Below are 14,441 nucleotides of genomic sequence, written 5' to 3' on the forward strand. Positions count from 1 at the left end.
GATCGCAGTGGAGACCAATGTATACTATCCCTAGGAATCCCAGGCAGGAAGTGGGAGCTGTCACCTGCCTAAGCACAAGGGAGAAAAGGCAGGAGTCTCTTAAAGAAACGCACAATTAATGAATTTAATCTTTAATTTATCAAGTTGAGCAAATCTCCCTTGAGTACTTCAAATGTCCTACTCACGAACAATAGTAAATAAATAAAATGGGGACTTTAACTTGGGAGGCTGTTCACAGGAACAGAAGTCCCGTATGTCTGGCTCACTCCCTCCTGAGTATCACCTCTGTGGACAGAGTTTCATCTCGTAGTTAAGTCATTATCACTCCGCGTCTCTCTCCCCCAGCGTTATGAAAAACTGAAAGTTCAAGAGAAAAGGCTTTGAAAATTATATTCCCTGAGTCTTTTGTCCTTCCAGGTTTCTAATGTTAAGTGAAGAGTTTTCTTCTATTTCCAAGAGAAGGCATGAAACATTGATACTGCAAGCGTCCGTGTGTGAGAGGCCCCTGGGGCCCTTTCTGTCTTCTGGCATTCGACGTGCGTATGCTCCATTCAAGCACATTCTCTGCGGCCGCAATAAAAGTCACACGTTACAAAACAGCTTAAAGGTGCTCATCACAGCAGTGCGCCTTTTGCCAGTGCAAACGAAGCTGCACCCCCCAGGCTTCCGGCGGGAAACCTTACTTGCACATGTACTGCACATGCATAGACCTGAACACGCATGTGCACAGACAAACACACAAGTATCCGTTTGCACAGACAGTCGAGAAGACAACACAGCGACTCCGGCGTGGCTTCAAGAGGGGCACTCGAGAGAAGTCCCTAGAGACCGCAAGACGGATGCACCACAGCTGGGAAGGGAACACACCCGCGGCCATGCTTTATTAGAGAAAGACGGAGATGGGTGCTCGGGATCGAACATACGGGAGGAGACGCCGGGCAATTAGAGAAGTGGACAGAAACGTGGTTAGTGGCAGCGACAGACCCACTCCCAAGAACCAGGAAAACCAATCTGTTACGAAGAGCAGAGTCAGTGGCGAGAAAAGACGAGAGGTGGCCAGGCTCGGGGAAGGTCCACTTACTGACGCTGCCGCACACGGCCATGCAGTACTCCTCTGTGTCAAAGTTGTTTCGGTTCCCGCCACATCCGCCGTAAAAGAACGGGGCGCACTTGCCTTCGGTCACATCAAAGTACCAGCGGGAGATCATTGCGCGGCATGGCCCCGTCTCGGCTTGTTCAGAGCACACCTCTAATCAGAGGAGACGTGGGGAACCACATTTAGCATGAAAAAGCACCTGCTCGCTGTTCCCGTGCATGTTTACTTTTCTTACACCTTACTCCTCCCCCCCCACCCCCCAGGGGGGGTCACCGGGGCTGGGATTATTGGGCGGACTCTGCCAAACATTTAGCGAGGACTTTAATCGCCAGCCAGGAGGTTAGAATTCCCTCTGAAACAAAGCAGTGCATTCTCATCTGGTTTAATGAGTGGCTCAATAGGAATGAAAGGATTCCTGCTAGAACGTGAGCACATCTTGTAGCTGCCTTTAGATTGATAGCAAATGCCCCAAAGGGTCTGCACGCGGAAGCATTTCTTCCCGGTAAGAAACAAATTTCTCAAGGAACCTCCAGTCAGCTTTAAAGGTAAAAGGGTTGTGTCTGTTTACGATGCAAAGAACGTTATCTTCTCACGAACATCTGACTGTTTTCCTTCACGAAGAACAGCCTTGACTCAAAGTGTAAAATAATTATAAAGTATAAAATAAATATTAAATTTCATTAAAAAAATTATAAAGTATAAAATAAATATACTTCGAATGTGATCCAGTTTTCAGAGAACCAGCCTGTCCACTGACCATATTTGAAAACATATGTCAACATCTGTAAATGGGACTGACAGCCAGTTATATTAACTCTAGTGAAATATAATTTTTGATTTTTCATTAATCCGTCCCTTGGACAATAATGCCCCAAACAACAAAACAAAGTCAATCAATTCTGATTTGTTAACACACACCACGTATGCTCTTACATGAAAATATATCTTACCTGTCAGCATGCTTGGCCACCCTCCCCAAGATCAATTTCATGATCCTTGATTGATCCAAGCGCAATAACTTATCTGATTCCATTTGTAAAGTTATCGTGATTAGAATAGGAACCTTACCTCCCACGTAGATTCCATTTTTTTTTAAAGGGAAAACAGTTCTCCCTCTGAGTTTATGTCTTGCCCTAGCTAGGCTTCTAGAGAACCTGCTGATGCCTTAGCACACACAGATGTCTTGCTTATTAATTTTACTGTCATACCAAGGAAAAGCATCCTTCTAAAAGATAAAAGTCATGCAGAGTTCAGAGCTTCCAAAGTAGGAATATTTAACAGACTGACTAATCATTCACTCAAAGATAAAGATCGACAACGTCTATGTAAAAGAGAACTACTATTTAACTTGCTTATACACACCACTTAAAGCTCTTTCCTATTGAGACAAAGAGGTGAGAGCAAAACCAGAAGTGACCACCATCATGATGACGTCAACAGAGTAGGGAAGGACGGTCAGCACTGAGCTCAGAAGGTGGAGGTCAAACACTGTGCAGGAGAAACGCCAGTGTAACAGATATCTGAGGTGCTTCTGGCTCTCTTTAGGTGGTTTTCGGATGTAAATATCTGGCTCTGGGAGCATCAAGCTCCATGGCACCGTCACTAAGGTCTTCCCATTCAACTGCTGCTTTAAAAGTCCATCCTTGTCAAGCCATGATGTGTTTTCAGTTTGATTTCTGCACAGAGCTCTCCTGTCTGATGAAAATCTGCCAATCCGTTCACACAAGTTTCCCACCCCCTTGGCAGTCTGATTTATCCCCCACAAATTAAAGAACTGGTATTCATACTTCTAAAAGGTCAAACAGTTTTGGGAGGGGACAGTCTGATCACCTCTGAGCTACTGACAAAGCAGCTTCTGGGCTACAGAGCTAACAGCCACATGCCCCAGAAGTGGGGTCCCTGGCAAACCACAGCCATTAAGCTGTCTCCACTCACGGACCTTAGTTTCTCTCCCTGTCAATTGTAAGAAATACCTACAGGCTCTCTTTTCTGTATTCCTCTCACCAATCTGTACATGTTCATGTGACATGCTCTTTCTTTCTTGTTTCTAAGACATGACAGTATTCATCATTAACCTCTTCCTCAGGCTATACTAATTCCAACAAGACTCCCAGACAACGGTGTCCTCTGAGCCTCCGCTGTGGTTGAAGCTGGCACTCGAATGCCTCTCCCCCATGGCATGACCCCAGGAGCATAGGCAACAAAACTCATCACGGCTCTGTAACTCATAGCAATCCTCCCATTTTAGACCTCTTAAGATAAGTACCAAAATGTGTCTTCTTGTACTTGTCTGCCACAGACCCCCCCCCCCCCCAACATCACAGCTATGCAGGGGCAGGAGACCTGTTTTTACGGAATCTCCTATGTTCTAAATGCAAATGATAAGTTTATAATAGCTACTCTTCAGCTTCATTTGTCGTTGCAATTTTTTTTATTTTTTTTAACGTTTATTTATTTTTGAGACAGAGAGAGACAGAGCATGAACGGGGGAGGGGCAGAGAGAGAGGGAGACACAGAATCGGAAGCAGGCTCCAGGCGCTGAGCCATCAGCCCAGAGCCCGACTCGGGGCTCGAACTCATGGACCGTGATATCGTGACCTGAGCTGAAGTCGGACGCTTAACCGACTGAGCCACCCAGGCGCCCCTGTCGTTGCAATTGTAAACATCGCTCTAGGGTGCAACTTTGTGAGCCTAAGTTATTAGAACACATCTCATATTCTGTTGAAGACTAAAGTGGCCACATCTGTGTTGAACTCTCCTAAGAAAAATTTTAGAAGTCAACGTACTAGAAAAACAATTATTTTTTAAGAGTGTGTTTTTTGCAACAATAGATACACGTACTTTCTTTTTTTTTTTTTTTAATGTTTATTTTTGAGAGACAGAGACAGAGTGCAAGCAGGGGAGGGGCAGAGGGAGAGGGAAACACACAATCCAAAGCAGGCTCCAGGTTCTGCGCTGTTAGCATAGAGCCCATCGTGGGGCTCAAATTCACAAACTGGGAGATCATGACTTGAGCTAAAGTCGGATGCTTAACTGACTGCGCCACCCAGGCGCCCCGGTATATGTACTTTTAATTAAAAGGAGATTTTATAATGTGCCTGCAATTAGCAAGTAGTTATCAGAAAACCTGCCCAACAGAAAATAATTCTGATCAGGGCAATAAATGACCGAGTATTTATTATATAGTAATCATATTTTATTAAATAGAGACATATAGATACAGGTAAGCAAGGCTGAACGAATGTCTTATTAGAAATCTCACTTAAGCCCCAAATACGGGTTGGACCATATAAGCAAATGATGGGAACAGCTGTGCGCGGTAATGAACTCACGGACTCAGTATGAAATGACGGGTGTCCCGGAAGTCTCTACAAGGTATCTGTGGTTGACTGGCCCTTTACCAAATTGTGTTGATTCTCTGAGGCTACCCAATACACCTGTCACTCCATTTACACCTGACCCAGTTCTCACATCTCTCCATGAGGAGAGAGTATTTTTATAAAATGCCACCTCAAGGCGATCCATTTGTAAGTATTTAGACCCATCAGTCTTCTCGTGGTGACGTGCTGGCAAGCATTCACAAGAGGGCACCACTGGGACTTTTCCTGAGTCCTTTGTTTCCACTTTGTTATGGGAATAAACCTGTTTTTCACTAAGCTGTGTAGAAGTGCAACACAGTATTACAAGAAGCTCCAAACTCTGAATAAGATAAGATGCCGTGTCCTCTGCTGGAAACAAGGCAAAGCGATTATTCTCACTGACAGGAATGGCAGGGTATGCTGGGAAACTGGTTATCTCCAGTGGGGGGTGGGGGAGTGTGATTTATAATGTTCAATGATGTCCACGGTGTAAACAGTCCCGCCATGGGTATTTCAAGCTACCAGTGGCTGTGGCTCACCAGATTCCTGTACCCTTGAATTATCTTTTACAGGCTAGCAGTTGTCCACACCACACCAATGAGAGGAAAGAAGGGCACAAGTGATACTAGTCACAGGTACATGTAGGAAGATAGTAAGACTCTTCTAATTTGCTTGGTCTTTGAAAGCTGAATTTTTACAAAGCTGCTCAGCGGGAAGACACATCAGGGTTCTTTCACACTTTGTATGAAAGAGAAAGGTAAGGATGGTTTTCCCTTTCCATTTCTTATTCCCTGTCTCAATCTCCTACAACTGCAAAGGATGGGGGACATGAATTGCTACTAGAAACTATCCCTCGAAGTGCCATCCATGATCCGCTGGGCCAGCATACTTGGGACTCGGGATCCACTCCAGAACCCTGTCTCCGAATCCACGTGTAGCAAATGCCTCAGTGACCCAAATGGACGTTAATGTTTGAGAAAGCAGCGTGATCAACCGTACACCTTATGAGCCGTTGAAATGTCAAAGCCAGGAGAAACGGGAACCCTCTTGCACTGTTGGTGGGAATGCAAATTGGTGCAGCCGCTCTGGAAAGCAGTGTGGAGGTTCCTCAGAAAATTAAAAATAGACCTACCCTATGACCCAGCAATAGCACTGCTAGGAATTTATCCAAGGGACACAGGAGTACTGATGCATAGGGGCACTTGTACCCCAATGTTCATAGCAGCACTCTCAACAATAGCCAAATTATGGAAAGAGCCTAAATGCCCATCAACTGATGAATGGATAAAGAAATTGTGGTTTATATACACAATGGAATACTACGTGGCAATGAGAAAAAATGAAATATGGCCTTTTGTAGCAACGTGGATGGAACTGGAGAGTGTGATGCTAAGTGAAATAAGCCATACAGAGAAAGACAGATACCATATGGTTTCACTCTTATGTGGATCCTGAGAAACTTAACAGAAACCCATGGGGAAGGGGGAAGGAAAAAACAAACAAAAAAAAAGAGGTTAGAGTGGGAGAGAGCCAAAGCATAAGAGACTGTTAAAAACTGAGAACAAACTGAGGGTTGATGGGGGGTGGGAGGGAGGGGAGGGTGGGTGATGGGTATTGAGGAGGGCACCTTTTGGGATGAGCACTGGGTGTTGTATGGAAACCAATTTGACAATAAATTTCATATATTAAAAAAAAAAAAAAAGAAAGAAATGTCAAAGCCAGATATGTAAGACCCAATCACTTTCCAAAATGACCAAGAGGGGAAGGATCAGTAAAAGGCAGCGTAGGTTTTGGCTTACAAAAAGAAGTCCACATACATTTGGGAGAAAAGGGATAGGACATATTTTAGTAGAGCTGTAAAACTCAAATATGCTGTATCTCAAAAACTTAAACATGTTAGAGATACATATTTCTTTGACAGTTTCAATACATGTGCCTTAAATCCAATACTGAGATAATAACTACTATACTTACATTTAAGTCTATGAGAACTTACACTTCCCCGAAATCTGAATTCAAGTGATGTTCTTGGAACATGCCAGAACACCAGAAATATCACAGCTATTATTTTTATTTAGACAAATAAAGACACAATGAAGGAGACTTGAAATTTACTTTCTTTGTAGCACCTCTCCTTAAAGAAAGGGTTATTATGCAGGGGTTGTTCTTCCTACAAGAAGGATGCTCCAGGAAAAGCGAGGCAGAAGTTGGAGGATGGTCCTGCTGTTTCAGGCTCTTTTCCGGAGGAGACTGAACGTGTCCACCTTGCCATTTTAGCTGGTCTCTTGTCACAGAGCCCAGCAGGAAGGCTGGGCAGCCTCCAGCTGCGAACACGTGTCTCTGATTGCTACCCACCCATTTGCGATTTTAAAACCGTGCACCAGGGGAGAGCAAACTGCTTTTGGAAGAATATAAAACAAAGTGAGGAAGGCAGTTTTTCTCCATCTCTCACTGCCTATATGGCAAATGTGCATACGTAGTATTTAAAAAATATTTTGTGACTTGCTCTAAGCTATGGAACTACATTACATCTCAAATATCTGTTTTTCACCTTATAAATGAATATTTACCCTCTTTGTTTTAGCATAGGTTTTGTTTGCTTATTCTTCACCAGCTACCTACGGATGTGCAAAGCGCCGAGCGAAGGGTTACGGCTGGCATTAAGATGAGACATGACATTGCAGGGGAGTTTCTCTGCTCAGATAGATTTAACGCTGGGCATCACTGTAGATCTCAGTAGCACAGCCCAGTGGTCTGCAACCAGAGAGGATCTGTCCCCAACCATCCCCTCCCACGACACATCCAGCAATGCCTAGAGACAGTTGGAGCTGTCACAGCTGGGGCGTGTTACTGGTACCAGGTGGGAGGGATGGTGCTACTGAACATCCTAAAATGAGCAGAAGAGTACCAACAAAGAACCATTGGGCCCCAAACACTGTTAATGCTGCGGCTGAGAAGCCCTGCGTCAGTCCAACCAACTACCAGAAGATTTCACGTGGCATTTTAGTAATTGTGCCCAATCCTGAGACTGGGGGGGATAATAAGCAACAGTCACTAACACCTCACAAATCTGGCCTAACAACTGGCATTGAATTTCAGGACAGGGGCACCTGGGTGGCTCAGTCGGGTAAGCATCTGACTCTTGACATCGGCTCAGGTCATGATCTCGCGGTTCATGAGTTCGAGCCCCATGTGGGGCTCTGCACTGACAGTGTGGAACCTGCTTGGGATTCCGTCTCTCCCTCTCTCTCTGCCCCTTCCCTGCTTGTGCGTGCGCTCTCTCTCAAAATAAATAAATAAATAAATTTAAAAAACAATTCCAGGGGCACCTGGGTAGCTAGCTCGGTTGGTTAAGCGTCAGACTTCGGCTCAGGTCATGATCTTGCGGTTTGTGGGTTCGGGCCCCGCATTGGTCCCTGTGCTGACAGCTCGGAGCCTGCTTCGGGTCTGTGTCTCCCTCTCTCTCTGCCCCTTCCCTGTTCACGCTCTGTGTCTCTCTCAAAAATAAATAAATATTTTAAAAAACCCCAAAAACTTAAAAAAAAAAAAAATTCCAGAACGGATTTAGTCATGAGACTGCCCAGCAAGGGCTTTCTATGCTTCTAGCATGAAACATTAGGAATTCGAGCTTGCATGCAAGAACACAAAATTTCTGTGCCTAGTCTGTGATACTTTCATATGTTTCAAGAACATAAATAAATTCAAGAAAAAGAGAGATAACCCTGCCCTCACAGTTAAATACCTGAACAGTCTTACCATTATAAACTAAACACAGTGCAGCTTTACCAGTCTTCTGTTCAAAACTCCTTTTTCCATTTCAAGAGTCTCTTAATTTTCATATTTTTACTTATTTTTTTTTAACATTTACTGACTTATTTTTTTTAGTCATCTTTACAACCAATGTGGGGCTCGAAATCACCACCCGAGATCAAGAGTCACATGCTTTTCAGAGCAAGCCAGCCAGGTGCCCTGGGAGTGCTTACTTTTTAAAATTTGGGCTTTTTTTTTTTGCTGTCTGGAAGGCTGAAGGGTTTTCCTGAATATCAGCCTCACCTCACCTTGATTTCTCACACTTTTAACAAAATCCTAACAGGTCAGACGTTGGAAGGGTGGCTGGAAACCAGCAATGAAGTGTCAGAAGGGCAAAATGTCTCATGGTTGAGAGAAAGAGGTGTAACCCACCCTGCTTACAAAGTCCAGAAAGCATCTGTCTACAAGGGAACTACAGATTTCCATGAAAACCCCCAATTCTGGGATCTGCCGGTGGAATCTGAGACCCTCCTCAGGGAGGTGTATGGACCGCTAAAAGGCAGTGCCTCTGGAAACGACATGGTGTTTAAATGAAGTTTCCTCTCATTTGCTGGATTTCTTTTATTAGGGTTGATTTTTTAAAAAGTGTTTATTTTGAGAGCGAGCGAGCGAGCGAGCAGGGACTGAAGGAGAGGGACAGAATGAATCCCAAGCAGGCTCTCATGCTCAGTGTGGAGGCTGACATGGGACTCAAACTCACCAACTGTGAGATCATGACCTGAGCCAAAGAATCGGACGCTTAACCGACTGAGCCACCCAGGTGCCCCTTGATTTTTTTAATTGCAAACTTCACGTTGTGGAGATATATGCAATTGTTGTATCTGAGGCATTTGTGTATTTTTTGAACAGCAACTGATTTGGGGAAAAACATGAGAAAGATCAGGTTTCTGGACTTTAACTGAACTAGAATGAAAATATTTATTTTTAATAGAGTTAAACATAATTGCATTAAAATACCTTTGGCTTATTATGTCCATTATTCTAACATTGAATCTTTTTTTTTTCAAGTTCATTTGTTTACTTTTGAGAGAGAGAGAGAGAAGGAGAGAGAGAGAAAGAGATGGAGGGAGGGAGGGCACGCATGAGCGGGGGAGAGGTAGAGACAGAATCTCAGGCAGACTCCATGCTGATAAGTACAGAGTCTGATGCAGGGCTTGAACTCACAAATCGTGAGATTATGACCTGAGCTGAAATCAAGAGTCAGATGCTTAACTGACCGAGCCGCCCAGGCGCCCCTCTGACATGGCGTCTTTATACACACAGGGTAGAAATGGGAGATGGAAAGTACTGGCCATGAGCATTACTAGTCATGTGAAATACCAAGCAAAATGAAGTTCAAAAACATTTCCTATGTGAATATACTAAGACCACTGAATTCTGTACTTTACGATTATGCAAATCATATCTCAATAAATTTGTTATTAAAAAATAGAAAGTTATATCTGTACACACACACAATTTTTTATATGACCCTGTTCCTCACTGTCACATTTTAACCAAACTACCTGACTGGGCTCTCTGAATCAGGACTACCAAGCAATATGGAAAGAAGGTGTCAAAGCCATGCTTCCCTCTGCCTCTATCAAAGGATATATCAAATACCTCAAAATCAATGGCTGCCATGCCATGGGCACAAAATAACAGGCTGCCACCTGTCACATCTATGGCCCAGGGCCAACACGGGTTCTCTTGACATTGTTAGGAAGGATGCTACGTTCTGGTCCGGGAACAGGGGTGGATCTTGCTTGCCCTTAGTCATTAATACTGAGGTAAAGGCTTCCAGGAAAGGGAGGAGCCGTTATCCCTTTGCCTTGTTCCTAAATACAAATTGGAGCTTTATTTTCAGTTTTGGGCAGCACGCTGCCACGAGGCTTCTGACAAGAGTATGTGAGCACATTTTCATGTGTGCCAGTTCGGTTCAGTTTTCCCCCAAATTCTGTGAAAAGTTAAATGTGAGTGATAAGCAGGAATCCTATTCGTGAACTACAGGACTGTGACACCCATTACGGGCAGGTAACGATGGAGATGTGAGATTTAGGCTGAGGCTTGTTTCCTCTCTCCATGAGATGAGTGCAAGCCACTCTGATTTATGATAGTTCTTGAATTCCTTCTACTTGGTGCTCCACAAGCTGGCAAATCTCTATTCTTCTTTCAAAGTCACTCCAATGCCAACTTCTCATCAACACCTTGGCCATAACTGCTGTCCGCGCTGAGCACTTCCCTTCCCCTGTGCTGCCGAAGTTCCCTAACCAGCCAGGTGGGACACACTCGTGTCCCTCCCCAGGAGGGCGTGAGCAGGCGTGGCTGGAAAGCAACCTGAGCGAGCTATCATATTCATGTCCCCGTGCCCTCAGGAACCAGCGCAATGCCCCGTACCTACGAGGGGTTGATGCTGGTACAACATACAGCAGTAAATCACATCGCGCTACTCGCAGGTTAATGGCTACGAGAGGGAGAAGAAAAATTGTATAATTCTGTGGCGTTTGGTCACCTAGCCCAAGGCAAGCAACATGAGATCAAACTTTTTAACCTCATCAGTCTGCGATGCTTAAAGAGCTACCTGTATCTGTGTCTCGGTCCCTTTAATAGATGAACTTCCAAGAAGTTCAAAATGCCCGCAAGAAGCGAAACACTATCTTGAAATGCAGTAGCATTTAATAGTATCTGGGTTTAATCGTCACCTAGACATAAACTTTAACTGCAGGTATTTTAATATACAATGTATATTCCTAAAAACTATTTTAAACAAGGGCACCTGGGTGGCTCAGTCAGTTAAGCGGCCAACACTCGATCTCGGCTCAGGTCATGATCTCACGGTTTGTGGGTTCAAGCCCTGCATTATAGGCTCGGTGCTGACAGCATGGAGGCTGCTTGGGATCCTCTTCCCTCTCTCTCCCTCTCTCTCTCTTTGCCCCTCCTCCACACTTGCTCTCTCTCTCACTCTCTCGAAATAAACAAAACAAAAAAATCTTCAAATTTTAACCAAGAAACTGAGTTTAAGTTGCTCGTTATTCTTAACATATGTCTATGAATACTACCTCCATTATACCGATAGATGTGGATGTATCACATTTATGTTTTTCATTATTAAAAGACCAGTCTGTTGGTTTACCTTGGTCATTCCTAATTAGTAGTAAACATTAGTTCTCTGAAAAATCAGAGTAATGCTTATAATCAAGACAGCTATAGCACTTTGGGTTAATTGAACCCTTACTGTCTACCAGAACTGTGCTAAATGTTGCTCATAGATTGTATTTCATTGAATCTTCCCAAAACAATTAAAATGACATACAGAAGCAGCGTGACTTACAGATTCCCTGACTGATACAAATCTACATGGTTAGGTGGCAGAACTGGGATTTGATTCTGGGCAGCCTGTGCTGTTTTAATTTTTTTAAATAAGTTTTATTTATTTTGAGAGAGAGAGACAGAGACAGAGAGAGTGCGTGCACGCAAGCGTGAACAGGTGAGGGGCAGAGAAAGAGGGAGAGACAGAGAATCCCAAACAGGTTCCCCACTGTCAGCGTGGAGCCCGACGCAGGGCTCGAACTCATGAACCATGAGATCATGACCTGAGCTGAAACCAAGAGATGCATAACCGACTGAGCCCCCCCAGATGCCCGAAGGCAGCCTGTGTTTCTAAAAGAAACCGAATACTTACAATGTGCCAGGCATTATAGTAAATGCTCAAAATCCAAAATACTTTTGGATTGTCCAAAGTAATTTGTTCAACACACATGGAACGTCCTATCAGTGTCTATACCGTACCCATGAAAATAGACTCACATGTTACTCAACCAGCCCAAGGCCATGAAATCATTAAAAATTCTCTATTAAACACCATAGCAGTCTGCCACTAAACTTAATAAAACTACCTTAATGAAAGTAGTATTTGAAATAAAAAAACTCCCTCATACTTTTCTAATGACCAGTTTCTTCGGTTTTCTGTAAGGACCCAGATAGTAAACACTTCCAGTTTAGAAGGCCATATGGCGTTTTCTTGCAAATACTCACCTCTGCCTCCATAGCACGAAGGCAGCTACAGACAGTATATAAACAAAGGGGATTGGCTGTGCCCTAAGAAAACCTTTGTATTAGGAAATAGGTAACTGGCCATATGGCCCCATGGTCATAGTTTGCTGACCCCTGATTATTATTATTATTATTACTCATCACAGTGTTTTTTGTTATTTTTAAAATATTTTTATGTTTATTTATTTAGAGAGAGAAAGAGAGAACAAGTGGGGGAGGGGCAGAGAGAGACAGAGAATCACAAGCAGGCTGGGAACTGTCAGCACAGAACCTGACTCGGGACCTGATCTCACCGAGCTCACGACCTGAGCCCAGATCAGGAGTTCAATGCCTAACCAACTGAGCCACCCGGGTGCCCCGATTATTATTATTAGTATTTAAATAATAATTCTAAAATTTAGGAAGCATTCCATGTGAAATATTATAGGATGAATATAGGACTACAGAAAAGGGATCCATATCTACCAGGGAGTACAGGTTAAACTGAAATAGTATTTGTAAACAAGAGGAAAAGGAAAAAGAAAAATTTGACATTAATGTAGTAGAAATACCCTGGTCCACTTGGATCTAAGTGTTGCCTTCATGCCTCTCACCTTTGTGACCATGGGCAATTAAAAAAAATTTTTTTTCTAGGCCTTAGTTGTCTTAGTTGTAAATGGAGAAATGAGATTTCTACCACACAGCACTGTCACAAGGATTAAAAGATAGAAACAATTGCTTTTAAAAAAAAATTTTTTTAATGTTTATTTATTTTTGAGAGAGACAGAGAGAGAGAGGGGAAGGGCCAGAGAGAGAGGGAGACACAGAATCTGAAGCAGGCTCCAGGCTCCGAGCTGTCAGCACAGAGCCCGATGCGGGGCTTGAACTCACGAACTGTGAGATCATGACCTGAGCCGAAGTCAGACGCTTAACTGACTGAGCCACCCAGGTGCCCCGAAACAATTGCTTTTTTAAAGTTTATTTATTTATTTTGAGAGAGAGAGAGAGAGTGTGTCGAGGGAAGCGGCAGAGAGGGGGGGGAGAGAGAGAAAGAGAGAGAGAGAGAGAGAGAGAGAATGAATCCCAAGTAGGCTCCACGCCCTGTCAGGGCAGAGCCTGACGTGGGGCTCGTGGGATCATGACCTGAGCTGAAATCTACAGTCAGACACTTAACCAACTAAGCCACGCAGGTGCCCCTATAATACCAATGTCCAACCAGTTTAGAATCCATGAGTGAGTCAGAAATCACCCTGACGTCTTGGGTTCATGAAGTGTTATTCCTTCTCAAATCAAAGAGAATTAGGAGCAAGAGTCTAAATATACTGTGGTTTCACTCAAATTGGTATTGGCTTATTCCACTGGATCAATATCCAAGTTGTCCTTAGGTACTTAAACCAATAAATCCTAAAGCCAGGATGGATATGGTGGTGTGTTCACTTTTTCCTCTGGAATTGCTAACAGAGTTAGAACTGACATCTTCCACTTCAGCATCATTGATTCTAATACAAAATAGCTGAAAATTTGATGACCATGTCGAAGCGTCTTAGACTTTCCTTCCCCCTACTTATTTCTTTCAAATTTAAACAGGTTACAGAGGGACTGAGTTTTTGTTACGAAGCACGTTAAGGAATCGTATTAGTAGCAGTATGTTGGTAATGAAGAAACAGTTTTCTTATTAAGTATAGGTGTGAATCACATTTTCTCTCAGGCACTGAAACATTACCAGTGACAACTATATTGTGAGCCTCTTTTCAATATCTCTTCCTTGCAAGTCACTTGTGGTTTTTATTTTCAGCACAGGAACTGGGCTACTTTTAAGCAGAGTTGTACAAAGTCAGCCATCACATATGGCATTACCGTTGTTCTTCCTCAGGGAAGAACCATAACTCACCTACACCAGTGACCAGGAGGGAATGAGCTCTCTGCAGCTGGCCCCTTTAACATTAACCGTTTAAACTTCTACTTCTTTGTTGGAGTTAGCTGGGAATTCAGCAAACTCTCTGACATGGACCCAATACACCAAAAAAAGTCTCTTGCTTGGAGATTTAAAACCAATCATTTAATCGCCTTTGTCTTCCTACAGAAAATATTGCAACATACGTCCCCCTCTGGTTTGATCTTAGCTAAGAACGCTACATCGAGAGAAAAACTCAGGCAAAAGATCT

At 43.5% G+C, this 14,441-nt stretch overlaps 1 protein-coding gene across 7 annotated transcripts in view; it reads right to left on the reverse strand.

Annotated features, from left to right (window-relative positions):
* The window catches only part of APP (amyloid beta precursor protein), a 271,815-nt gene that overhangs the window by 101,405 nt on the left and 155,969 nt on the right, over positions 1 to 14,441 (reverse strand). For 4 of the 7 annotated variants that reach the window (XM_086675787.1, XM_086675786.1, XM_086675784.1 and 1 more), the window contains exon 7: positions 1,082 to 1,249. The exons of the other annotated variants lie outside the window; for them this stretch is intronic. In XM_086675787.1, the coding sequence (XP_086531913.1) occupies positions 1,082 to 1,249 (168 nt within the window). The remainder of the gene's footprint in view (positions 1 to 1,081; positions 1,250 to 14,441) is intronic. 7 annotated transcript variants of the gene reach the window in all.

This window comes from Puma concolor, chromosome C2 (genome assembly GCF_028749965.1).
Source record: "Puma concolor isolate L17-30 chromosome C2, mPumCon1.1.hap2, whole genome shotgun sequence".
Classification (NCBI taxonomy): domain Eukaryota; kingdom Metazoa; phylum Chordata; class Mammalia; order Carnivora; family Felidae; genus Puma; species Puma concolor.